This window comes from Populus alba, chromosome 13 (genome assembly GCF_005239225.2).
Source record: "Populus alba chromosome 13, ASM523922v2, whole genome shotgun sequence".
Classification (NCBI taxonomy): Eukaryota; Viridiplantae; Streptophyta; class Magnoliopsida; order Malpighiales; family Salicaceae; genus Populus; species Populus alba.
The window spans coordinates 13360612-13387593 of NC_133296.1; the positions used below are offsets into that span (position 1 = coordinate 13360612).

The window sequence follows — 26982 nt, forward strand, 5'->3', positions numbered from 1 at the left end:
GCCTATAATTAATAAATGAAAGCCAACATAATGTTTTATGACTAATCAAGCGCACGAGCAATGATCCTAACCCTTTGTTCCAAAACAATAATAAAGTGGGTTTTTTAACTTTAAATCCCATGTTATATTTTAGTTGGTTTTTAGGCTCGCAGAGAACAAGGCGGGGAAGCTCGCCTGCTATTCCAGCCCCCAAGAACCAATGAAGGCGACGTCCTCATGGTGGGCAAAGAAAAAGAGGAAGCGCTCTTGATGCGCGGACCCCACAATAAAGAAAGATGGAACACAAGAATCTCTTTGGTGACAACCAGACATTACAGGCTCTACCTGGGAAGGGAAGGAAAATTGAAGACACCATGTCAAAAGAAGTTGCTTCAGAGGATGATTTAATAATTAATTAGCTTATCAGACACAACACTACCTGCTCCCTGCTGTCTTTACATTGAAATGCTCAGTCAAGATGATAATATATATAGTCTGGTCTCGGCTAATTAAAATATTTTACAAAAAAAAAAACAAACGTCATTGACTAAGAAGGATGTTTCCATGTTCCAAATAATATATTTTTTTATTTTTAACATTAGTACATTAAAATTATAAAAAAAAAACACAAAAAAAAATTGCTATCTTTAATTACTACTTGATACTGTGCAAGTTTAGGGAGGCCTGGATCTTTAACACGTAAAGCTACAGATATCTCATGCATTTTGTGCCTCTATAAAAAGCCATTACCCCTCAGACCTTATTTGCACATCACAAACGATATTGTTCTCTCCTTTGCATATCAATACCTAAAATGAGAAGTAATCTACTGACCATTATCTTAGCCATAATCCTTGCCGGAGCCGTGCCCAGAAAAGGGGTCGAGGCTCAATGTTGTGGCTGTGCAGCAGACCTCTGTTGTAGCCAATATGGTTACTGTGGCACTGGCAATGCCTACTGTGGCCAAGGATGTAAGCAGGGGCCCTGTTCTGCCTCACCTAGCACACCGAGTGGCGGTGGCGCTTCTGTAGCTGACATTGTTACACCTAGTTTCTTCAATGGCATAATCAGTCGAGCTGGTGCAGGTTGTGATGGGAAAAACTTCTATACAAGAAATACATTTCTTGATGCCCTCAATTCATATTCGCAGTTCGGTCAGTTTGGTTCAGATGATGCTTCTAAGCGAGAGATTGCAGCTTTTTTCGCTCATGTCACACATGAGACTGGACGTAAGTTCCTTCTCCACCCCATTTGATTTACATCTCTTGCAATGTTTCATATGTGAATGGTAAGTGTTATATCATAACATTTCTTCTTTAGCATGATAATTAATTTGTTATTCTTGCAGACTTCTGCTATAGAGAAGAAATAAATGGTGCATCTCGTGACTACTGCGACGAAAACAACAAGCAAAACCCTTGTGTTCCTGGCAAGAAATACCATGGCCGTGGGCCACTTCAAATATCATGGAACTTCAACTACGGGCCAGCCGGAAGGAGCAACGACTTTGATGGACTGAACAATCCTGACGTAGTCGCAAAGGATCCCGTCGTGGCATTCAGGACAGCACTGTGGTTTTGGATGAACAATGTCCGTCCTGTCTTAAACCATGGTTTTGGAGCAACAATCGGAGCCATTAATGGTGCTCTTGAATGTAATGGAGGGAATCCTAGAACCGTACAGACTCGTATTGGGTATTATAGAGATTATTGTAATCAACTTGGTGTTGCTCCTGGCAAAAACCTCAGCTGTTAGGTTATTCTTAAACAATTAATGTCATTCTAAATAACCTCAGTACCATGTCATGGAATAATCAACTTGGCTAGCTCCGAGCTTTGATGTTGTAAGGACTACTCTTTCAAATAACAAGTTTTAATTTACATTATTTTTGTACTCTTTTTTTTTTTTAGTATTGATGAAATTACTATTAAATTTTCCAAAAACAAAAACAAAGAGATTACCATTAATTCATGTCCTTTTGAGTAGTGTGTGTATTCTGGTCGATGTTGGATATCTTGTTTTTTTTTTTTTTTCTTCTGATATTAGTTTTAATTGATTCTTGACTTTACTTAAATTTTTAGATTGTTAATAGAATTTTCTGTTTCTATTTATACTCACAATCTGTTGGCAAGAAACTACTTATTGACATGATTAAAATAATCTATCAAAAAAACTCTTATTGATAAATTGTGGTTTATCAGTAATAATTTTACAAATAAATTTACTAATGAATAAAGTACGCAAAAAAAATTTTACCTACTTCATTCTATTGATACTTCTATCACTAAATATAACATATCAGTGATATAAAAACACATGTCATTTTATCAATAATTCTATTTGTCTGTTGGTATGTTCATAGTAAATTTAACATGTAACTCGCAGTCAAACTATTTGTTCAATTGTTAGTGGATAAACAATGACAGTAACATTTGTATTAATTTTTTTGCAACTCTTTACAATATGTTATAGACATGTCTGTTCATAACCCCGTTAATAATAATTTAGGAATATATATAATTTAAAAAAATCTATTAAACAAAAAATAATTACAAAAAATAAATTAATATAAAAATAAAATATTTCTTTTTATTATTTAACAAGTATAAATTTTGTCATGATAATCTTTAACATGAATGGAAGAAGATTAATATTTTATGATAAAATTATTGTAACTGCAAAATATTAATTAAGATGAGTATTATAAATTTTGATTTTGATTTTTTGATCGAAAGAAAATATATTTGTATGTATAATAATAAACATATTTTCTAATTTTTCAAATGAGAGCTCTGCTGCTTTGATGCATTCTGGCTAGGTATTTTGGTCATTAATTTTTGCAAATGAGTCATGTGAAATGAACGTTAAGAGTAGTTGTGCAACGAGGTTAAGGCCTGTATGGATTTTCTCAGAAAGAAGATAGCAAAATTATCCAGAGACAAAACGTTAAAAATAAATAATAAAAAAATAAAAACAACATATTTAATCACGATAATAAATATAATTAATTAGTTTGATATAATATCATTAAGGTTTTGGAAGACTGGAAGGGACCCAATTTATCCAAATTATTTCAAAGTTAGTGTTGAATGAAGTGGTCAATTCTTCTCGAACTCTATGGTTAATTAAGTCTTAGTTTATTTTATTTTTCTAATGGGAAGGTTGGAACAGTGATTAATTTTAATTAAAAATATATTAAAATAATATTTTTTTTATTTTTAACAAACCAACACATTAAAATTATTCAAAAAAACTAAAAAAAATAATTTAAAAAACATTTTAAAAAAACAGAAAAGCAAAAAACTAAAGTAGTAATTGAAAGTTCTAGATATTTGTTTTTCTTTGAGTTGAAAATAATTCGTGTTGAAAAGTCAAAGGGAGGATTAATTAATTGGAAGAAGCGGCGTCAACTCAACGTTACAGTCAAAGAAAATAATTCGTATTGACTTCAAGACATTTCACATTTAGTATCCGAGTTTACGTTGGAGGAGAATTTTATAATGTTATGATTAAGAGTAAATATGAGTTCTTATTTTCTAATAATAATAATAATAATAATAAATCCAAAAACTATCAAAAATATATAAGAATATTTTCAATTAAATTAAGAAATATATATTTTTTTTATTTTCTCTCTTGTTTCACTCTTTTATTTTTGTCTATTCTTTTTTTTTTTTAGAGTAAATATAAAAGTATCTATTCTTTAAATACTATAAATGTTTTTGTCCGTATTGATATTAACTAATTTTTATTTAATAAATCTTTATCTCATGCCCCAATGTTGAGTCAAAATCCATGTTCTTGGTTCTCCTTTATCCGGCAAAGATTTGGTTATTGGGTTTGACGTTTATTTCAAATCTAAGTTCAAGATCCTTCCTCATGGTATTCAATATAGAGCTCATTTCTTTCCCTATATTCTTATCCTTTTATTTTATGAAATTCAACCCTCTTCCACATATCATATTGCCCTCATCAAAGCTCAAATAATTCAACACTCATGTTCAAACTCTCATAAAAAATTTCTTGCTAAATGTTCTCATTCATTATGGCGAAATCCACAATTTTTTTATTAAGCTTCCTTTTAAGTTTAATGAGGACATCAATCTCACAAAAAAGCCAGTTACTTCGGGATGAATCCTGAGCACAAGATGCTAGCTTATGTCCTTAAGATGTATTGTCGAATTTACTTTAAATAAGAATTTTTTTATTAATAGTTATTGGATAATTACTTTTATACAAAGATCTATTTTATCTAAAAACTTAAATTATTAGGTGAAATTCAATATATGATTTATATTATTCTCTTACATATCTTCTCAAATAAAAGCTCTTTAAACTTGAAACTTATACAAATTCATATTATCTTATACTATTAATTAATTTTAATTAGAAGATAGAGTGGAAATAATAAGATTTACTCATAACTGCTTAATTAATAAAATTTTAATACTATATTAAAAAAAATATCTTATTTAAAAATTTAAATTATTTAATAAAATTTCTTTCATTGATTTTTCATGTGGACTAATGACTAGGAAATTGTGCTTCAGCGTTTTTTTTTTTTATTCCCTTTCCTTTCTTTATCTATCAACCACTATTTATTTAGTTATAGTTTGTTGTTATAATATGCTGATATAAAAAAATAAATTTAAAAAAAATAAAAAAAATTATTTTAATATATTTTTAAATAAAAAAATATATGATAAACGAGCTGGTACAGATACAGTGTTTTTGTTTTTTTTTTTTTTTCGTGTTTTTGTTTTTATTTTCATTTATTTTATCTTTCTATACCTAAGCTTTTTGTGAAAAGAAGATTTAACATTATTTTACGTAATTAATTACACGAACTGCAATGCTTGTCCATATCATCTTCTCGGTGGATGATATTGGAATTCTCACTGCTTACCAATACCTTGTAGTCCAACCAATAAAGAACACGTAACGTGCAAGCCCATTTATTTTCTTCAACACTAGTGCTAAAATTTGCAGCAGCAAATGTTTTTCAAGAAGACAGAGCTATTTAAAAAATTTAAAATATTCAACGAATATTTTCAAATATCAATTAATTAAGCAGACTTTTCAATGCCGACAAAAGTCAACCACTATACACGCCTGGATTCATCTTCTAGATAATTAAAGCACTGCGTGTTCAAATTGAATTTTCAAAGCAGTTGACATAGCTTAATTGTACAGCTATAAATATCAAGTTCTAAGCTTTACATGCTCCACACAATATCTTCTTTCATCTGAAATGGCACCCTCTACAAGGAAAAGCCAGTTAGTCATTGTCTTGCTGGGAATTCTAATTGCAGGATCAGCTGTTCCGAGCCATGTTGCAGCTCAAAACTGTGGCTGTGCTGCAGACGAATGTTGCAGCCGATGGGGTTACTGTGGCACCGGCGATGACTACTGCGGCACCGGGTGTCAAGAGGGTCAGTGTTTCCCGGCAGCTCCCACCAACGACGTTTCAGTGCCTGATATCGTGACACCAGAGTTTTTCGGTGGGATCCTTGATCAAGCTGATTCAAGCTGTGCCGGGAAGAACTTCTATTCACGAGACGCGTTTCTTGAGGCTCTCAATTCATACTCTCGGTTTGGGAGGATTGGTTCGGTTGACGATTCCAGGCGTGAGATCGCAGCTTTCTTCGCCCATGTCACCCATGAAACTGGACGTAAGATCTCTCATCTTCCATCTCCCAAGCTTTCTTTGACTTTATATAAATAGCAAAATGTGCAGCAAAGGAAACATGCAGTTCTTGAATCAGATACAACTGGTAACTGATAAACAAAACATCCATTGCAGATTTTTGCTACATAGAAGAGATCAATGGAGCATCAAGGGACTACTGCGACGAGGACAACACGCAATATCCATGCAATCCCGATAAAGGTTACTACGGCCGAGGACCAATCCAGCTATCATGGAATTTCAATTATGGACCTGCCGGAGAAAGCATCGGTTTTGATGGATTAAACTCGCCTGAAACTGTGGCCAACGACCCTGTAATTTCATTCAAGACAGCTCTGTGGTACTGGACTAACTCTGTCCAACCTGTAATTAGCCAAGGGTTTGGGGCGACGATTAGAGCCATCAATGGCGCCCTTGAATGCGACGGAGCAAATCCTGCTACTGTTCAAGCTCGTGTAGGGTACTATACCGATTACTGTAGTCAATTGGGTGTGGCTCCTGGAGATAACCTTACTTGTTAGGAGAAAATCCCAGTTTTTTTTTTTTTCAAATAAAAAACAATAAGAACATGTATAGAACATAATTAAGAAGCTACGCTTTTCTTGTTCCACTTATAAAAAAAATATCTATTAATCGACTTTTTCATGTGTAACTCTTGGCGTACTCGTTTTCTTATGCATGGTTTTGAGAGGAAATGTACTGGAAAGCTGCCAACAGCTTTCCGATTTTATTACTGGTGTGAGACTTTCCGGCACCGGGCGTCTTGATGCTCGTTTCCAAGCCACACATATATATGGAAAAAAAATACGAAACATTTATAAGAAAATTAAATTAAAAATAAAGTCCAACACAAATGAAATGGTTGAAATAAACCGAACATAAAATCCTACATCATTTTTGTCATTTATATTAAAAAAATATATATATTTCAATCGTGTGAAGATATAAAAGGAAATTAGAGTCAATATCCACGTACACATGATATATAGATATTCCAAGAAAACTTTTATTTCTAACATCGCTTCATAAATTTCTAACATTTCAATTTCTATTATCATTTTTTTCTTATAACAAATTGCTGCATCGAAGTATAATTCTACCACTGGAAAATAGTTGAAGTAATTAACATCAAACTCCCCCGTATAATAAACTAAGAATTCAACAAATCATTTATATAAATAAAAGAATTCAATTTACTTTCATTGTTTCATATAAATTTAATATGGACATTTAAGTTTTAAATTTTTAAAAAAATTCTTTTAAAATGTAAAAACAAATAGAGTTTTATGAAATTTAATTACAAAAACAAGTAAAAATTATTTTAAAAAAACTACATTTCAAACTACGTATAAAATGCTATTTAATGTATTATTAAATACCTAATTGTGTTTTTTAAACCACAAACACAAAAAAATATTGATTTACTGATTTTACTACTGCATGCACGGACATATTATAATTATAATGCCATTAAGTAATAATGTATAATAATTGTTATAGATTTGTTTTTTTAACAAGAAGAAGGATTGAGTAATTATAATATCTTAGTATATTTTCTATTATAAAATAATACATTTATGCTAATAACCCTAATTCTAAGAACCGGTCCATATATTTATCAAAATCTAGAATTTTATCAGCTTTATAAGAAAAATAATGGAAGCAAATTATCGAATATAGCACGATTATAATATGTATCGTCTATATATAGAGATCAAATCCGACAGCAACCATTTCATTGAAACCAGACGTGTCTTCGTGAGACTTTCTTGCAACCTTTTTCTGGCATGTAAACTATTTTCTCTATCAGTAGGCTTGCATTGTTCATGAATCATGATCATCATACGTCAAGATTTGTGTGCATTGACCTAGCAAGTACAGTGCACTACTAATGCAAAATTAACTTGCAAATAGATCTTGGTTCTACATTTTAAAGGAAATTGTGTGTCTTAATTATAGAAAATTAATAGAACTTTGGAGATTATATATATGGGTTAATTTCCTGAATGAAATGAAATAGACTAGGATAATCCTAGAGGATTAGGAGTTTTTTTTTTTTTTTTTTTTTTTTTTATTGGCATATTCAAAATCATTTAAGAAGATATTGATTTTATGTTTTTTTAGATGAGAAATAACTTAAAAATCAATTTGACAAAGAAAGTAATTAATTAATGCAAAGAAAATTGGATGATGAGGTTTATTTCCTTTCTAAATTAAAAGATAGGTGTTGGATTTATTTCCTTGCTTAATACTACATTCAAAGGATGGGCTACCTCGTCTAGTCAACAACTACTATATATAAAGGAGGAAGAAGAAGAAAATCTTAAAACAATTAGATCATTATAACTTGTAAAAGCTACAAGATAGAATAGTTTTGTGGCTAATATACCACAGCGTCGACATCAAATTAAAGCAATGGCCAGACGATGCCTTCCTTTTCTTCTGTTATTGCAGGTTTGGTTACAGCTTGCTTCCGCCCACTCCATTGTTAAGTTTCTTCCTGGGTTTCAGGGGCCCCTTCCCTTCCACCTTGAAACAGGGTGAGCTTCAGACCTTCACTTTCATTGGTTTACTGATTTTACTACTCTATGCACGTACATAAAATGCTATAAAATTTGATCAAAATTGCATTCATGTAATGGTGGGTTTGTGGAGTTATCAGATATGTTGGAGTTGATGAAGCGGAGGATGTGCAGCTCTTCTACTACTTCATCAAGTCCCAGAGGAATCATAAAGACGACCCTCTCTTGCTTTGGCTAACTGGTGGCCCTGGCTGCTCTGCCTTCTCTGGTCTTGCTTTTGAAATCGGTAAGAGAAGCGACAGCAGCTCACTCAATTACAGATATAATACTGCAATTGAAATGGACAGTCACTAAAACTATATATATTGAGTTTATCCAGAGCCATTGATGAAAATTCATGAATTTCTGATGTTTTATGCGCGCAGGTCCAATAAGATTTGAGGAAAAGGAATACAATGGGAGCTTGCCTACATTGGTTTTCAATCCATACTCATGGACACAGGTGAGATAACCTTTTGTATCAATCTGGGATTGCTAGGTTTGAAAGTGCGTTTCTGTACAGCAATTCTTATAGATGGCTGCGCTGTTGATTAAATTTCAGGTCTCCAGCATAATATTCTTAGATTTGCCTGTGAGCACTGGATTCTCCTATGCAAGAACCCCACTTGCTCTTCAGAGAAGCGACTTCAAACAAGTTTCGCAAGCTGAGCAATTTCTTCGAAAGGTGCAACTTTCTGGTCCGTTTTGCAGTTGATAGGCAGAATATGTGGATTTATTTTTATTGTTTTTTTCTTGATTGCATTATGTAGTGGCTAATGGATCACCAAGAATTCCTCTCAAATCCAGTTTACATTTCTGGTGACTCCTACTCAGGCATCATCGTTCCAGCTGTTGTTCAAAAGATTTCCAATGGTATGATACAAAATTAGCCATTATGATATCAAAATGACAGGGTCTGTTTGCATTTTTTTTTTTAATTGCCGGTTTTTTTCTTTAATCCCGTTCGAGGTTATCTTGAAGCAAGCTGTTCAATGATTGCAGGGAACAATGATGGTTTGAAACCACTAATAAATCTCAAGGTTCATATTATATATTTCACTATTTTCTTTCTTGTTTATATAAAAAAAATGATGTCATTGATGCTGCAAGTTTTTTTTAAAAAGTGCCTATTTGTAGAAAAATAACTGGACTATATGTATTAAAACACTTAAAGGAAAAAAAGACAGAAAGAAAACAAGAATTTACTTTGATGCTTGCATCTAAGATTTGCTGATGGAAGTGGTGTTTTAATCTGTATGGTTACAGGGATACACACTTGGGAACCCTTTTACTGATCCTACTTTTGATTTTAACTCAAGGATTCCATTTTCTCATGGAATGGGACTTATTTCTGATGAACTCTATGAGGTGATCCACTTGGTATTGTAATGTCTGTCTTACTAGCTCAGAGTCATGTCTAACTACTGCCACAAATTGTTTCAGTCACTGAAGAAAAGTTGCGGGGGAGAATATCAGTCGATCGACCCGGAAAATTCAGAGTGTTTGGAAAATCTGGAGGCTCGCGATAAGGTACTGTGTGAATCCCCTTCGATGCTTTTCCTCGGAACTCATTGTTAATGGAGATAGAGCCGTTTGCTTTTTCAGTGCATTTCAGATATTGAGGAGTCGCATATTTTGTTACGCAAGTGTCCCAGTGATGCCCCACGTCCGATAGAGATGATCGGAAAAAGAAGAAATCTCCGTCAGAACCCTCAAGAATTCCTCCATTTCAAACCTGATCTTCCTACCATCGGATGTTGGGTAATTCCCCTTCCTCTTCCTCTGATATGCAATATGCATGCATACATAAGAAAGAAATTGTTAAGACAGGACAGAATCATCTTTAAAGCTCCTCTCATGGAGCTAGTTTTGTCACAACATCACAAGATTATGAAATACAAAGTTGACAGAAGAACATCATTCTTTTTATGAATTTATGCAAGTTTGTTTCTTGGTCCTTTCCCTGTACTGAGAACTGTCCTTCATGCCTACAGAATTATGGATTTCTTCTGGGTTCATACTGGGCCAATGACGATAAAGTCCGCAAAGCACTTCATGTGCGAGAGGTATGGGATTGAGAGGAGAGTAGCAAGAATTTTCAGTAGGAAGAAATCATTGAGAGAATAATGCAACCCTGTTTTGATGCAGGGAAGTATAGGGGAGTGGAAACGATGCAATTATAATTATACTTATGAAATTAACAGCTGCATTAAGTATCATATAGACCTTGGCATAAGAGGTTACCGCAGATTAATCTACAGGTTTTTTTCTTTTTCCATATCTCACATGTTAATTAATTACAGCTTTTTCCCTTAATCCTTTGGTTGATATCGTCTCTCCTTGTGCTGAACAGTGGCGATCATGACATGGAAGCACCATTCTTGGGAACTCAAGCATGGATAAGATCTTTAAATTACTCTATTGTAAATGACTGGCATCCATGGCACTTTCAAGGTCAAGTTGCAGGGTATGTTCTTCGAATGAATATTACTTTTGATCAATTTTCTGGTATTCTGCAGCTCTTCTCTAGCTCTTGATCTGCCTGTTGAAAGAGCATATTAAAAGAATAAAAAAGATTGATTTAGATGCTTGACTTGAGCATGTGCCTGCAGATACACGAGGACCTACTCCAGTCAATTGACATTTGCAACTGTGAGGGTAAGTGATTTGGAAATTCTCCATTTCTGCTGCACGGAGAGTTCTTATAGTATTAATCTCTTGCAAACTTCTCTGTTTTTTCATTTATTTATTAATTTTTGGCTAATTTTAGGACGGAGGGCACACTGCTCCATCGGACAGACCCGCAGAATGCTTCGCCATGTTTAAAAGGTGGATAGACCAAGAACCTCTGTAACTCTCCTGCGACCAAAATCGCTGTCATGGGAATGGTGATTTTATAAATGGTAGTTTTTTGGTTTAATTTGCATGTTATTTTACACATTAAAATAAAAATATTTAAATTTATAATAAAGTTAAAAGAAAATTCTAGTATCCATATTAACGATACAGTAGAACATCATAGTTATAGTTGAATCAGACAAGATCCTAGAATGCATTTATAAAGACATTCATTAACCTTAAACTAAAACTAATGTATATGCACACAAAAAAAGATGTAGTTGCCAAGAATTATACACTTTATCCTTAAAATTAAAATACTCGATGCAAATGATCTTCTTGGATTTTAACAACTTCACTTTTAAAAGATGTATGGAATAAAAAGATTCAAAATCTCTATGTGAAATATCATAACCTAAGCTCTTGAATAGAGTAAAAACTAAGCAATATCAAAGGAAAAGGAAGTTCGAAAAAACTAAGCAAAATCAGAAGGCAAAAAATTATTGTAAGTTGTGCAAAACTAATTGATTACTGCGTGGTGTACTCGGTAAAAGTTTGATGAATCATCATACTTCTTTTTCTTAATTATCTAATTAATATTAAATGAAAAATCATTTAAAATTTCACCAGAATCATAGTTGATTTTGATTTGGTTGTCATTGAATTTTATATTACATATTATAACATGTCATTTATTTTTTTCAGGTATAAACAATTTTTTCCTTTGTATGAAACCAAGTAAGAAAATTTAAATTTATAACTTCAAAAATTCTTATAAAATATAATTACATTAAAAATAATAAGATAAGAAAAAAAATCATCATTTCAAATGCACGTTACATTAATGTTCAGGTGAACTACAAGTTAGGCTTAGAGCTTATATTGCAAACTTTTGCAATTTTGTATTTTCATCCCTGTAAAAATCTCACCATTTAGCTAGAGTGTTTTTTTTTATTATTTCTTATTGTCTTCACAGCCTCAATGTCAAATAGCCCTTTTGCATCCTTAAATGATTCAAATTGTGAGATAATTTTACACATTTTACTTGCATTAGCCATCATCCTTTCAAAACATTGATATAATCTAGTTTTAATATTGACATTAACCTTATTAGGATTATAATGATAGTAAAAATTCAAATAATAAGTTGTTGCATGTAAAGGTATATTTCATGTATGTATATAACTACAAAATTCCATATAGTTGTATAATAATGGAGTTAAAGTTCCTATCTTATATCAATAATATTCCATGTAGTTATGTAACTACAAAATAATAATAAGAATACTAATAATTAATCAATTATGAAATCATTATCATTTGTTAACTAATTATAACACAATTAAAACAAAAATAAAATAAATATATTGAATCAACTTGTAGTAGTAAATAAACAATCAATAATATAGATAATTAGTAGTTTAATATCTGTTTTTCATAAAACCAAAATTAATGATTTTTTTTTACTTGATCCATTGCTTCATATATAAAATCTATAATTGGTTTTTCATCTAAATAAACTAATCAAAGAACTTTAACTAGAGAACATATTGTCTTGGTATATATAGTGATATAATACCAAAATCTGATGTCCAGAACGCAGTTTTAAATTCACTTCCCTTCTTATATTTTTGAAAACTTTTTTGACCTCCACTGTTTAAAAGTAAACTTAGTGTTCAGGTGCATTTTATAATCTTTCAAACTATAGTTTTGAAATTCGGACTGGCCTAGTGGGTCAACCCGGGCCTGGGACCGGTCCGGGTTTAAGTAAAAACCCATCAAGAAATTGGTCAGGTAAAACCCGATCAACCCGGAACTCGGACGACCCGGATAAACCCGGCTGAGACCCAGCCTATTTTATATACATACACACGTGAAACGACATTGTTTTGGTCTTTTAAAAAGCCAAAACGATAGAGATGACCTTGGAATATCAGCAGATGACAGAGGATGTAGAGAAGGGAAACCTAACATACAAGCTTGAAGTTTTCTTCAATTCCTGCATACTTCATTGGTGGAAAGATTCTATTGTCACTTTACAGAGCACCAAAGAATTTTCTTCGTGGTCAGAAGACCTTGGAATAACAAGTAGATGCATTGAAGTGATTGCCTCTAAAGTCTTAAACTCATCCATCAAAGGTGAGTTTGTCGCACATTTACTCTAGAAGGGGAAGAGAAGACTAGTCTTGTAATGGAGCGGAGAGCCAGAGACATAAACCGCCAAGCAAAGGGTGGTGGGCTTAAGATATAGCAGAATTAGGCATAGAAAATTTTCGCAGCTCGATGGAAAGATGATCTCTCTTTTCTTTATTCTTTGTTTTTTTTTTTTTTTTTATCCAGGTTAATTTATCTGACTCGTGACCCGATCATTAGACTGATTCAACTACCGAGTTGGATTTCAAAACTATTATTCAAACATCTTAGAGTCAAGTATGTAGTAGCAAACTAAGTGATAACAAACCTGATTCAACTGTCTCAAGAATATTAATATAATAAACAAGTTTCGCAGCGACCTTATCAGAAGTGCTCATCTGGGAAAACTCAACTTTTCAGCAGTTGTCGGCTACTAGTATACCTCAAGAAAACTACATCGACACCATAACAAAATGGCGAAACAATGCCTTCCTTTTCTTTTGTTATTACAGGTTTGGTTACATCTAGCTGCCGCCCACTCCACCGTCAAATTTCTTCCTGGGTTTAAGGGGCCCCTTCCCTTCCACCTTGAAACAGGGTGAGCTTCAGACCTTCACTTTCATTGGTTTACTGATTTTACTACTCTATGCACGTACATAAAATGCTATAAAATTCGATCAAAATTGCATTCATGTAATGGTGGGTTTGTGGAGTTATCAGATATGTTGGAGTGGATGAAGCGGAGGATGTGCAGCTCTTCTACTACTTCATCAAGTCCCACAGGAATCATAAAGACGACCCTCTCTTGCTTTGGCTAACTGGTGGCCCTGGCTGCTCTGCCTTCTCTGGTCTTGCTTTTGAAATCGGTAAGAGAAGCGACAGCAGCTCACTCAATTACAGATATAATACTGCAATTGAAATGGACAGTCACTAAAACTATATATTTTGAATTTATCCAGAGCCATTGAAATTTCATGAATTTCTGATGTTTTTTGTGCGTAGGTCCAATAAATTTTGAGGAAAAGGAATACAATGGGAGCTTGCCTACATTGGTTTTCAATCCATACTCATGGACACAGGTGAGATAACCTTTTGTATCAATCTGGGATTGCTAGGTTTGAAAGTGCGTTTCTGTACAGCATTTCTTATAGATGGCTGCGCTGTTGATTAATTTTCAGGTCTCCAGCATAATATTCTTAGATTTGCCTGTGAGCACTGGATTCTCCTATGCAAGAACCCCTCTTGCTCTTCAGAGAAGCGACTTCAAACAAGTTTCGCAAGCTGAGCAATTTCTTCGAAAGGTTCAACTTTCTGTTCCGTTTTGCAGAAATATGTGGATTTATTTTTATTGTTTTTTTCTTGATTGCATTATGTAGTGGCTAATGGATCACCAAGAATTCCTCTCAAATCCAGTTTACATTTCTGGTGACTCCTACTCAGGCATCATCGTTCCAGCTGTTGTTCAAAAGATTTCCAATGGTATGATACAAAATTAGCCATTATGATATCAAAATGACAGGGTCTGTTTGCATTTTTTTTTTAATTGCCGGTTTTTCTTTAATCCCGTTCGAGGTTATCTTGAAGCAAGCTGTTCAATGATTGCAGGGAACAATGATGGTTTGAAACCACTAATAAATCTCAAGGTTCATATTATATATTTCACTATTTTCTTTCTTGTTTATATAAAAAAAATGATGTCATTGATGCTGCAAGTTTTTTTAAAAAGTGCCTTTTGTAGAAAAATAACTGGACTATATGTATTAAAACACCTGAGTGAAAAAAAAAAACAGAAAGAAAACAAGAATTTACTTCGATGCTTGCATCTAAGATTTGCTGATGGAAGTGGTGTTTTAATCTGTATGGTTACAGGGATACACACTTGGGAACCCTTTTACTGATCCTACTTTTGATTTTAACTCAAGGATTCCATTTTCTCATGGAATGGGACTTATTTCTGATGAACTCTATGAGGTGATCCACTTGGTATTGTAATGTCTGTCTTACTAGCTCAGAGTCATGTCTAACTACTGCCACAAATTGTTTCAGTCACTGAAGAAAAGTTGCGGTGGAGAATATCAGTCAATCGACCCGGAAAATTCAGAGTGTTTGGAAAATCTAGAGGCTCGTGACAAGGTATTCAACCATAACTATATTGTGTGAATGCCCTTCATGTTCTTCCTTGGAAGTTCATTGTTAATGCAACTAGAGCCATTTGCCTTCTTAGTGCATTTCAGAAATTGAAGAGTCCCATGTTTTGGAACGCAAGTGTCCTAGTGTTACCCCACGTCTGATAGATATGCAAGGCAAAAGAAGAAATCTCCGTGAGAACTCTCAAGAATTCCTCCATTTCAATCCTGATCTTCCTACCATCGGATGCCGTGTAATTCCCTTTCCTCTTCCTCTGATATGCAATATTCATACATACAAGAAAAGTAATTGTTAAGACAGGACATAATAATCTTTAAAGCTCCACTCGTATAACCAGGTCGTCCCAAGATCTCAATATTATGATATAGAATGTTGACAGAAGATCATCGAGGAAACAGATAATCAATATAATGTTCTTTTTTTTACGAATTTATACAAGTTTGTTTCCGTTCCTTTCCTCATTTTGAACTTTGTCCTTGATGCCTACAGACTTATGGACATCTTCTTGCTACTTATTGGGCGAATGACGATAATGTCCGCAAAGCACTCCATGTGCGAGAGGTATGGGATTGAGAATAGTCGTCTGAATTTTAACTAGCAAGAAATGATTAGGTGAATAATGCGATCCTGTTTCGATGCAGGGAAGCATCGGGGAGTGGCAACGATGCAATTATAAATCACCTTATACTTATGAAATTAAGAGCAGCGTCAAGAATCATATAGACCTTGGGATAAAGGGTTACCGCAGATTGATCTACAGGTGGTTTTTTCTTTGTTCATATCACATACTATGACACTATATAGTTTGGTTGATATAGTCCGTCCCTTCATTGATTGAGCAGTGGCGATCATGACATGGAGGTACCATTCTTGGGAACTCAAGCATGGATAAGATCTTTAAACTACTCTATTGTTGATGACTGGCATCCATGGCACTTTCAAGGTCAAGTTGCAGGGTATGTTCTTCAAACGAATATTAGTTTTGATCAATCTGCTGGTATTCTGCAACTATTCTCTAGCCCTTAATTTTCCTGTAGAAAGAGCCTCTTAAATGAAGAAAATGAGTGATTTGGATGTTTGTGCGTGCAGATACACGAGGACTTACTCTAGTCAGTTGACATTTGCGACTGTAAAGGTGAGGGATTCAGAATTTCTCAATTTTTGTTGCACTGATGATTCCAACATGTATATTATTGGACTCAATTTCAAGCTTCTTACTTTGTACTTCTTTGTTTTGCTAATTTGTAGGGTGGAGGGCACACTGCTCCTGGATACAGGCCTGCAGAATGTTTTGCCATGTTTGAAAGGTGGATAGCTCAAGAACCTTTGTAACCAGGCTGCGACCAAACGCGCTGCCATTGCAGTGGCCAAGCTGAATTTTATAAGCACAAGTCATGCTTTGGGTTGTTCTGAAAAAGAGGAGATAGTGTTGAGTCACCAAACAAGGAGAAAAACTAAAATTGTGTTTGGTATTGTGATAGCTGATGCGGTTATGATTTGAAAAAAATTATTTTATAAAAAGTATTTTTAATTAAGATTGGTTTGAAAAAAATAGCTGTTTGGTTAAAACTGTAGTTAAAATTAAGGTTGAATAAAAAGTAGTTTAATGTGTTTGGTTAAAAATGCTTTTAAAATTAAGGTTATAAAATAATTTAAAAATATATATATTAACATTTATGATTTTTAATTTAAATATGGTAGATTTAACTATTACTATTACATCATGAAATAAATCATATTTTATATATAAAAAAATTATTGTTCCATTAAACTATTTATAATTTTATTATATATAAAATTTATCGTACAAGAACTACAATTTTCATAATTTTTTGAGCATGTAATAAAATTAGATAAAATATTATCAGGAATAAAATTGAGATTACAGTATGAATAAATTTAAATCATTTTAAACTAATTTTTTGAAAATAATATATTAACTCATTTTTCAGGAAAAAAAATTAAAAAACAAAAACACTATTTACTAAAGTGAATAGTGTACTGTGGAGGATGCTGCACTGTTCAAACAGTGCAGCCGCTAGAAACAGTAGGATCTGCTTTTATTTTCCAGCGTTCTAAATGTGAAATTTGATGGGATTCATAAATAATAATTTATTTATTTTTTATTTGTTACATCTGCGTTTTAAGCAAAAATAGACACAACACAGACACAACAATGTTGACACACTTTCTAAGCAAACAATATTCTTCTCTTTCTTTTCATCCACACCATTGAATTTTTTTAATAATCATAATATTATATGGTTATTTTTTTATATATATATAAAATAAAAAAACAAAAATTTCTTATCCTTCTCGCCCATATCCATCTCGATCATATCAAATCACGACGTACGTCGTAGACGTGAAACAATTACGTTGAAAACATAGTTTTCAAAAGATTGGAGATTTTTTTAACTTCTAATTATTTCTTGCTGAGAGAACACCTCCAAACATAAACACAGCACCACCTGTACTCAAGAAGATAGAACACCTCCAAACATGAACACAGCACTTCAACTCGTTCTAATTGAACTGTTTTACAAAATAAGTTGCAAATATGGATAACAAAACATAGAAGGGCCTGGACTCTGGATTGAAACACTTGAAGGTTATACACATTCAGACAGGATAGCAAAACATTCAGCACAAAAGAGGTCCCATTATGCAGAGATCCACTTACCCACCCATATCACCAGGCAGAGCTCACCATCGAGCTCTCTAATTATACATTCATGGTAGCTTATAGCTACTTAGCAAACCTAAAGCACATACTAGATAACAAACACCTTAATAGAACAGACTTGCTAGCTAAAAGAGACAAGAAAAGCATTAGAAGTAACATTTTCTGGTAAGCCCTAATCACCCGCAGTAGCAATTTCGTCCATGATATTTGCCATCACCTCCTGAGACTCCCTCGGCAAATTGATACTTGTGTTCAGCTTCTCACGCTTGCTAGCCACAGTGGGGGATTCCACAAACAGTTTTTCTATTGCGACACCACCACCAGTACCCAACAACTCAGTAACAATCTCCTTCTCCATCTCCTTGTTCACCAAGTTTCGGATGCTGAGCTGGAGATGCAGAGCCATATTGTCAACCAACCTCATCAAGACAATCTCCCAGTAAGCAATCAGCCTCATCTTCAAGTCAAAAGCTTGAAGAAGAACATGTTTATAACGCCTAAGATCTCCCACTACAACCTCTCTCGGGCCATCTATCACCACCTTGGAAGATCCATATCTCGTAATGTTGTCAATGACTGTTTGCTGCTGTTCCATGAGCTTGTTCCATCCCTTCATATATTCTGGATTACATGTGTAGTCCGTTTCCTTCTCCATCTGGACAATCTCTGTTACCCAATTAATGGACTGCTCTTTCATTTTAGCTACAAGGTTATGGCCTGCTCGTCGGGTAGATAACTGAATTTGGTGGTAGCTCTCTGAGTGATGATTCAAAACCGAAATGACCACCTCTTCAATGTAAGTCCACACTTTTTCGACGAACTCTATTGGTAGCTTTGACATTCCTTCAACCTGTCGCTGCATGATGGTTCGGAAGGCAGTTTGAGGAACGAAATTGGGCAACTCGATCCCTTTTGTTTCCTGCAGAACCTCAACCTCATTCATCATAAAGTTCTTTGTATGGTCAGAGCAATTATGAAGTTCAGTTGAGAATTGATTGAGCATTTCAACCAATCTAGCAGCGCAGTGCATATTTTTTTCATCTGGGTATTCATCAGTTTCCCCTCTTACAAGGATTTTCCTCAAAGACTCCTTGGAAGATCCAATAATGCCCATGAAAGCTGCCATGACCTCAGCAACTGACAACAACCTCCTAGGTATCTTATTCAGCTCTGAAACACTCGCTTTCAACTTCTCATTAATCTTTCTGACGATATCAGGCAAACACTTGGCAATAATATTAGCCTGAATTCGCACCAGTTTGTTAGCCAAAACTTGAATACCCACTGTAGATTTTTCAATCTTGGACAAAAGTTGATGTGTCGCAAACAGTGCAGCTTCTTCCTTCCTTGCATCCTCATAAGACTCATTACCAATACGGTTTCTAACACAGACGTAACCAAGGCCTATATTCACATCATTTCTGGTGACCTTCTCTAGTAACCCTTCAGGTGTTTTATCAACCTTTGTAACCACAGCTATAGTCCTCTCGCCGTTCTTGTCGACTTTCTGTGACATCATTATGGATTCACATGTGGAAAAATCAACGTTCGCAGACAAAACATTGAGGATAACACTCTCTTCAGGACTAATATACTTCATTATAATATTTGCAATCTGCTCGTAGATATTTTCAGGTTGACCATGAACAGGAACTCTTGTGATTCCAGGGAGATCAACAAGTGTAAGATCAGGAACGCCATTCTTTTTCACTACAAGAGTTAATTCAGTGTTAGATATGCCCTTACCGTCGCCTGCAATCTCATCAGTGGCCCGTTTGATAGCATCAGCAACGTGGGCCTCATCAGTCGGCACTGTTTGGTCATTGAACTGCAAGAAAATCTCTGGTACAGGAGATGGGTGATGTTTAAGCCTCACAATGAGAGGCACTCTAGTGCAAATGCCATCGCCCCGGGGAAGATTGATACAAGCCAGAGATTCAAGAACACTGGATTTTCCTGAAGATTGATCGCCAACAACAACAATGGTTGGGAGCTGTATGCCTTCTTTCATTTTCCGGTTACCCTAGTGATGGTTGGATTCTAGGTTGATAGAAGATTAACCTATGTTAATTCATGTCAATCTAATATTTCGGTATCTTAATAATTTTTATAAAAAAATGTCAAATGTGATGAACCATGCTATTGGGTTTTTTTAATCATATAATATATTTTTACATTAAAAAAATTTAATCAAGCCAATAATCTAAATTAAAACTATAATGATTTGAAGTGTTATGATTCGATAAAAAAAAAAAACCCTTAAAAAAGCCATCGAAAAATTCCGGTTAGCTACTAGCTCAACTAGGTGGATTGCGTCGTATCCTGCTTCTTTTATTTTCATTAAAAAAGTAAGAACATGTTTGTTTACGTGGTAACTTCTACATTTATATTAAACCATAATTTTATTGTGTCTGGTTAGCTACAAACCATACTTTTTAATTGTTGGGACCCACAAAAACCTATGTTCTAACTGCAGATTGGGCTAAAGCAACTCAAACTTGCTCTCATTAATCTTTTCTGGTGTTACTAACCAGAAAACATGGCAACGAAGTTTATATTACACATTTCTTTTTCTCGAAAAAAATAACCTTGTTTGGTCTTCTTCTCTCATTGATCTTTTCTTGGTCTCTCCATTGTTCTTCCCTATCTCATTCCAATCTCACACTGATAAAACACACTAGCCTTATTTTGTACCTAATTAGAGATCCAATAACCTTTGAGAATAATTGAAGTTTGTCAACAAATCATTTAAGGGGGGAAAAAATACCTATTTCTAACCTAAATCCCTGTCCTAAACTATTTTTTGACACCAAATCATTCTGGGTGGTAAGGTAATGCACACGATACAAGAATATTTATTGAGGTGATTGACAATCCAAATATAAGATTTTCAAAGCCACCAAAAGGTATTGAAAAATAAAAAATTAGGGTTTTGTTAAATTTGAATAAATTTATTTTTTATCCACAATAAAAAATAAGTTTTGAACAATCATTATCTTGATGCAGGGAAGTATTATCTCATTGATTCGAGATATCCAAATGAGTACGATTACTTAAGACCATATAGAGGTGAGAGATATCATCTTCCAGAATTTCATCGACGAGGATAACCGCAAAGTCAGGAAGAAATATTCAACCATGTCCATTCATCATTATAATGTGTAATAAAACTTATTTTAGGAGTTTGGAAGAAAATGTGGAGAATCTTGCAAAACATGTTCGTGTTTCCTTATAAAACATACGCTTAAATTGTTGTCGCATCAATAACAGTACATAACTACAGTCGAAGAAAGTCAATCCAAGATGCTGCATTTAACGAGTTTGATCGCCACCTAATTTTTTTCCTAATGATATTTTAATAGATGCGGTTCCATGATCACAAACATGTGGGCACTATAGAGCGTTGTATATGGATTATGTTCGTGATGGCATTGCAACAAGTTTGGTGAGGCAATAATTTTTTTTAATAAAAAATAAACAATTTTCTTTCTATGCTCATTATTGTGTGTACTAAATGTTATTTTTTCTATTTAAAAATATAATAACTTAATTTATGTTTTTTTTAGTCCTTTTATGTACGACATCAATCCCGATCATAATTTTAACCAAACATATCATGATATAATTTTAGATAAAAAAATCTCAAACCATAATTTTAACTAATCACACATTTTATATGAAGCATAGTAGCGGTTGCTTTTCAAAGTGTTTTTCATTCTAAAATACATTAAAATAAGATTTTTTTAAAAAAAATTATTTTTGATATCAACATATAAAAATGATCTAAAAATATAAAAAAATAAATTAATTTAAAGTAAAATAAATTTAAATATTTTTAAAAACACTTTCAAAACACAATACTAGTAAGCTCATTTGGTGGTTGCTGTTACTTTTCAAATAACTTTTTATGCTAAAATGTATGTCAATAATATTTTTTATTTTTTAAAAATTATTTTTGATATGAGCATATTAAAATAATTTAAAAACATTAAAAATATATTAATTTAAAATTAATAAAAAAATAAAATTTTTTTAAAACGCAGAAAGAAGAATGTTATGAGCATTTCCAAACCAACAACAACAAAAATAATTACTTTTATCAAACCAAATTTAAATAAAAAAAAAACATATTTTAATACTATTTGTTTTTTTACTGGACTTTACTGTGGAAGGGAGAGTTACCTTCTGGTGAAAGAGCTAGGTGTGTCAGGCTGGCATGGCGTCCCTCTTTATTGAAAGAAAAATAGAGTGAGGTGGCGTTCTCTGTTGCTTGAACAGGACAGGGGCTGTTGCCTGCCATTATTTTACTCTCCAGACTCTCTGGTGGAATAGGGTTATAATTACTTTTAAAAATACCTTTTATTTTAAAATATATTAAAATAATATATTTTTTTATTTTTTAAAAATTATTTTTAAAATAAACACATAAAAACAATACAAAATATATAAAAAATTATTTTTTAATAAAAACAATTTTAATTTTTAAAAAACACGGTTTCGAAACAGGTTTACACCTTTGTATTTTTTTTTTAATATAAATATGTTTGGCAGTGTGGTTGCGGTTGCTTTTCAAATAGCTTTTCATACCGAAATACATGTAAATAATATTTTTTTTTATTTTTTAAAAATTATTTTTGATATCAGCACATCAAAATGATTTAAAAAATACAAACTATACTTAATTTTAACAAAAAAAAAAAAAAAAAAATTTAGCCAAATACAATGCAACTGGAGAGCCAAACATGCTATGCGGGAGATTTTATTTTCTCTCCTATTGAATTAGGATTTTATTTTTTTAATTTTTCAGTCCCATCTTGATTTTCTATTTATTTTTCAATCTTGTATTTATCTGGGTCTGATTTCACGGGGAGTGGTGAAAAGACAAATCAACAGAAGAGTACAACAGTGGACAGAGGCAGGAAATCAAACGTCAACTGATACTTGGAGAGCAAGCAAACAATTGGAGTGATCAGAAGCATCCTTGTATTTTATACGCCATTCAATTTGGCACGTTTCCTCATTACACTTTGCATTCCCATCCCTGTCCTGCGGATTGGTTCTCATTCAATTAATTTTGGATCCCTCATTAGCCGCTGAAAGCATAGTTATATATTTGAAATAAAAATAAAAATAAAAATTATATTTTTAATCAACAATCTAATTTTTTTATTCAAACATTTCTTTTTTATTCATTGAAAAATATTCCTTTTTGTTGCTGGGACATCTCGATTAGCTAATAGTAAAAACAAAAAAAATAAGGAGCCGCCATTTGTTTTATGTTAATTAGAAACTAACTAGTATTTAAAGTCTACTAGAGTAGGTGCTACCATAGGTTTAAAACCCGGTCCAATCCGACAAATCAACTCAAAAACCTAGTTGATTTGAAGCTGGAATCGAGCCGGGTTAAAAAAATAAGAGAAAAAAAACCCGGTATAACTCGATAAGATTCGGTCAAAACCTGGTTGTAACCCATTGATATATTTTTTATTTTTACTAAAACGATGTTGTTTTGATTTAAAAAAAATAATTGATCTGGATAACCCGGTAACTTAGTTAAAACACGATGACCAAATCAAAATTGAGAATTTAAACCTTGAATCAGCCAAGTTTAAAAATTATAGGTGGTAGTTATGTCAAATTAAAAATTAAAATTAAAATATTTATAATTATTAAGGTAAGGTGATAGGTATGTCAGCTAAAAAATTAAAATTACCTTAAAATATTTTATCAAAATAAGTTATTTGGTTTGTGTTCAATGGTCTAAAAAGCAAGTGTATTTTGTTAGTGGAAGGTAATGGGCTTTTAAGACATTGATTTGGACCCGGGTTTGGTAACAAAGTCCAATCTTCATTAGTATGGGCTTATGACCTGAGAAGATGGTTACGTATTATTGAGCTTTGGCCCAATATCTCGTTTTTATGTCCTAAGTGTGCTTGAAAATCCCGCTATTTACACACATCGGCCCATATGGTGTGAATTACATAAGTTAATATTTATTAAGATTTTACATTGAAATAATTAAAAGTACAAAAATCATATTAAACCAAGGTGACATTTTTCCAATTTAAAATATTATTCTTATTTTTTAAAATTTATTTACTAAAAATATTATAATAAATTAATGTTTCATATGATCTTTTTAATTTAAAAACATAATGCTAAATTTACCCACAACACAACATCATAATTCTAAAACTTTTCTTAGACAGTGCTTTTATTTTAATGAATAATCAAGATTTAAAATATTTGATATTTTTCACCATTCCTAGCCAGTACTGTGCTGTTTAAGAACAAGCTTGATTATTGAGGATTTTATTCAGATTTATTCTTCTTTGTAAGACTTATTGTAAATCTAGAATCTTTCTAAGTATTTTTCATTTCAGCTCTTTCTTAAATCCTTTTTCAATTTTTTTTTAATTAATATTTCGGGTCAACTTGTGTATACCTTAACTAATTACATGGATCCTGAAGTTAATAATTATATAAAATTCTAATAATCCTGAGATTTATAGGACTCAAACTGCTCATATCTAGATAACAAACTATTTACCTGTAAATCTCATTTCAATCTTGACCTTATTGATTCTGGCTACGTCAGATTCACTATAGTAGTAACACCTAGAGATTATGAGCATTAAGCACTGGAAACGCAGTGATCCTGGTTAGTGATTATCTTAGAAGATTTCTTGGAATATGTATTTATAAGTAAAATTTGGATGGTTATATCTGTATTTAAATTCTCTTGGCTCACTTCGTTTTAATGATTCCAAGTGATTTTTTTTTCTAATTTTATTCATTAATTTTAGATGGATTGTTTGGTTGCTGGGAACATGCTTACAAAATGATTTTGGTTGTGAAAATGTTAGAGATACAGGGCCAATTCTTACAGACAGCAACATGCCAAGAAGACAAGGTCGAGGTAAACCCTGGCATCGACTAATGGAGAAAGCCAAAAGGATTTGCTGAGCATATGATATGAATTCAAGGTCCTAACCTTTTCCTTATAACTTGAGATTTTTTCCTCCTCATACCGATATTCAATATTACTGTTTCTAATGAAGGAATAAATCAGCAATGTTCTAGTTCTTAAGGAGAATCATGACACTGACTAACAGAGAAAGTGACAGCTTTTATCGCAGGGATTACCTTCATCAGAGGGGCAACATGTAGAAACTATCATAGGATATTGAGGAACATTACAGCGATTATCTAGCTATTGTTAGGATAAGTTGTGAAACAAAAGAGATAAAAAGTAATGTGTCAGAGAATAATATAAATTATATCATGAAACATCTCCTAAAAGCTTCAACTATTAGGTTGAGATGGTTCTTTGACATGGTATCAGAGCCTTGATGATCAAGCGGTCACGAGCTCAAATTTCACAATCTCTATTTATTTGATAAAAATTAAGCACAAAGTAATATAAATCTGTGCAAGTTTCAAACCCAAAGAGCTTTCACTTGAAAAGGTGTGTTAGAGAATAATATAAATCATGAATCTCATCTAAAAGCTTAAGCTATTAGGTTAAGATGATTATTTGACATAATGATATTGCTTTAAATCTATATTGTTGATTATAGCAGACATACAAACAAAGCTTTTGATTCTGTAAAATACTTCACTGCATTACTTTTATTCGTCTTTACAGAAGAATATATATACAAGTAGGTAAGGTCTCCTAGTCTGCCTAGACTCCTATTCTTGGTATGATAATAATCTGTTACAAGGAAACAAATAGATTTCCCTACAATCCCGTAATCTACACATATCTCGCTAGCTAATACACAAATCTTGCCAGCTAACACTCCCCCTCAAGTTGGTGCATAGATATCTATCATGCCCAACTTGCCAATCATACTGTAAAAATCTTTGTTTGATATTGCTTTGGTGAGGATATCAGCTAGTTGACTTGCAGATTTAACAAATGGAAAACATATAATTTTTTGATCTAGCTTCTCTTTGATAAAATGACGATCTACTTCAACATGTTTAGTTCGATCATGCTGAACAGGATTGTGTGCAATCTGAATTGCCGCTTTATTATCACAGTACAGGTTGATAGGATCCGTATACTTGATCTCTAAATCCTTCAGAATACTCTTGATCCATAACAACTCACATATTCCCTGAGCCATTCCTCGAAATTCTGCTTCTGCACTAGATCGTGCTACAACTTTCTGTTTTTTACTTCTCCAAGTAATCAAATTCCCTTCCACAAAGGTCAGATACCCGGACGTAGACCTCCTTGTTGTTTGATCTCCTGCCCAATCTGCATCAGTATAGCCTTCTATATTTGAGGTACCATTTCTTGAGTATAATAAACCTTTACCAGGCGCACCTTTAAGATATCTCAAGATCCTGTAGACGACATCCATATGCTCCTCACTTGGTGCATGCATAAATTGGCTCACAACACCTACAGCATATGTTATATCAGGTCTAGTATGGGTTAGGTAAATTAACTTACCCACAAGTCTTTGATACCGACCCATATCTGTAGGGACTTGATCTGGAAAGATCCCAAGTCGATGGTTCACTTGTATCGGTGTTTCAACAGGTTTGCAAGCTAGCATCCCAGTCTCACTTAGAAGGTCCAGTACGTATTTATGCTGTGAAAGAGAAATTCCTTGTTTGGACCTTGCTACTTCAATGCCAAGAAAATACTTCAATTGTCCCAAATCTTTCATTTCAAATTCTGCAGACAAGTACTCTTGTAGTGTCTTCATTTCTTCAGGATCATCTCCTGTCAAAATCATGTCATCTACATACACAATCAATGCCGTTACCCTACCATCTTTATGTTTAACAAATAGTGTATGATCTGCATTGCTCTGTTGATAACCGGTTGCTTTCATTGCCAAAGTAAACCTCCCAAACCAAGCTCGAGGAGATTGCTTCAAACCATACAAAGATCTCTTTAGTTTGCACACTTTGTCTTCGTGTTTGGA

The 26982-nt window shown here is 33.2% G+C and overlaps 4 protein-coding genes across 4 annotated transcripts; 3 read left to right on the plus strand and 1 right to left on the minus strand.

The window, feature by feature from the left end:
* The first annotated feature begins 762 nt into the window (after positions 1 to 762).
* LOC118051319 (endochitinase PR4) lies at positions 763 to 1743 on the plus strand. Its single transcript, XM_035061934.2, has 2 exons — positions 763 to 1208; positions 1328 to 1743. The coding sequence occupies exons 1-2, from the start codon at positions 794 to 796 to the stop codon at positions 1732 to 1734; spliced, it is 822 nt and encodes a 273-aa protein (XP_034917825.1). The 5' UTR covers positions 763 to 793; the 3' UTR covers positions 1735 to 1743.
* Positions 1744 to 5196: 3453 nt separating this feature from the next.
* LOC118051316 (endochitinase EP3) lies at positions 5197 to 6307 on the plus strand. The gene is made up of 2 exons (XM_035061931.2): positions 5197 to 5651; positions 5783 to 6307. Exons 1-2 carry the CDS (start codon positions 5231 to 5233, stop codon positions 6187 to 6189), a joined length of 828 nt encoding a protein of 275 aa, XP_034917822.1. The 5' UTR covers positions 5197 to 5230; the 3' UTR covers positions 6190 to 6307.
* A 1723-nt stretch (positions 6308 to 8030) lies between these two features.
* Positions 8031 to 16883, plus strand: LOC118051315 (uncharacterized). The gene is made up of 28 exons (XM_073403832.1): positions 8031 to 8208; positions 8331 to 8476; positions 8616 to 8692; positions 8792 to 8914; positions 9000 to 9102; positions 9232 to 9269; positions 9496 to 9597; positions 9673 to 9759; positions 9835 to 9990; positions 10224 to 10295; positions 10378 to 10490; positions 10583 to 10696; positions 10842 to 10887; positions 11000 to 11079; positions 13649 to 13798; positions 13921 to 14066; positions 14203 to 14279; positions 14379 to 14501; positions 14577 to 14679; positions 14806 to 14843; positions 15070 to 15171; positions 15247 to 15333; positions 15425 to 15580; positions 15838 to 15909; positions 15990 to 16108; positions 16191 to 16304; positions 16438 to 16483; positions 16597 to 16883. Exons 1-28 carry the CDS (start codon positions 8084 to 8086, stop codon positions 16678 to 16680), a joined length of 2799 nt encoding a protein of 932 aa, XP_073259933.1. The 5' UTR covers positions 8031 to 8083; the 3' UTR covers positions 16681 to 16883.
* A 1245-nt stretch (positions 16884 to 18128) lies between these two features.
* Positions 18129 to 20045, minus strand: LOC118051318 (dynamin-related protein 4C). Its single transcript, XM_035061933.2, has one exon. The coding sequence runs from the start codon at positions 20043 to 20045 to the stop codon at positions 18207 to 18209; it is 1839 nt and encodes a 612-aa protein (XP_034917824.1). The 3' UTR covers positions 18129 to 18206.
* Positions 20046 to 26982: the final 6937 nt, after the last annotated feature.

What these genes read in the sequence shown, in the direction of transcription:
- LOC118051319 (XM_035061934.2), top strand. Translation starts at nt 794, where the DNA reads ATGAGAAGTAATCTACTGACCATTATCTTAGCCATAATCCTTGCCGGA. An exon ending in TGTCACACATGAGACTGGAC is followed by an intron (nt 1,209 to 1,327) that starts GTAAGTTCCTTC and finishes TTATTCTTGCAG; the next exon opens with ACTTCTGCTATAGAGAAGAA.
- LOC118051316 (XM_035061931.2), top strand. Translation starts at nt 5,231, where the DNA reads ATGGCACCCTCTACAAGGAAAAGCCAGTTAGTCATTGTCTTGCTGGGA. An exon ending in TGTCACCCATGAAACTGGAC is followed by an intron (nt 5,652 to 5,782) that starts GTAAGATCTCTC and finishes CATCCATTGCAG; the next exon opens with ATTTTTGCTACATAGAAGAG.
- LOC118051315 (XM_073403832.1), top strand. Translation starts at nt 8,084, where the DNA reads ATGGCCAGACGATGCCTTCCTTTTCTTCTGTTATTGCAGGTTTGGTTA. An exon ending in CCCTTCCACCTTGAAACAGG is followed by an intron (nt 8,209 to 8,330) that starts GTGAGCTTCAGA and finishes TGGAGTTATCAG; the next exon opens with ATATGTTGGAGTTGATGAAG. An exon ending in TACCGCAGATTAATCTACAG is followed by an intron (nt 10,491 to 10,582) that starts GTTTTTTTCTTT and finishes TGTGCTGAACAG; the next exon opens with TGGCGATCATGACATGGAAG.
- LOC118051318 (XM_035061933.2), bottom strand. Translation starts at nt 20,045, where the DNA reads ATGAAAGAAGGCATACAGCTCCCAACCATTGTTGTTGTTGGCGATCAA.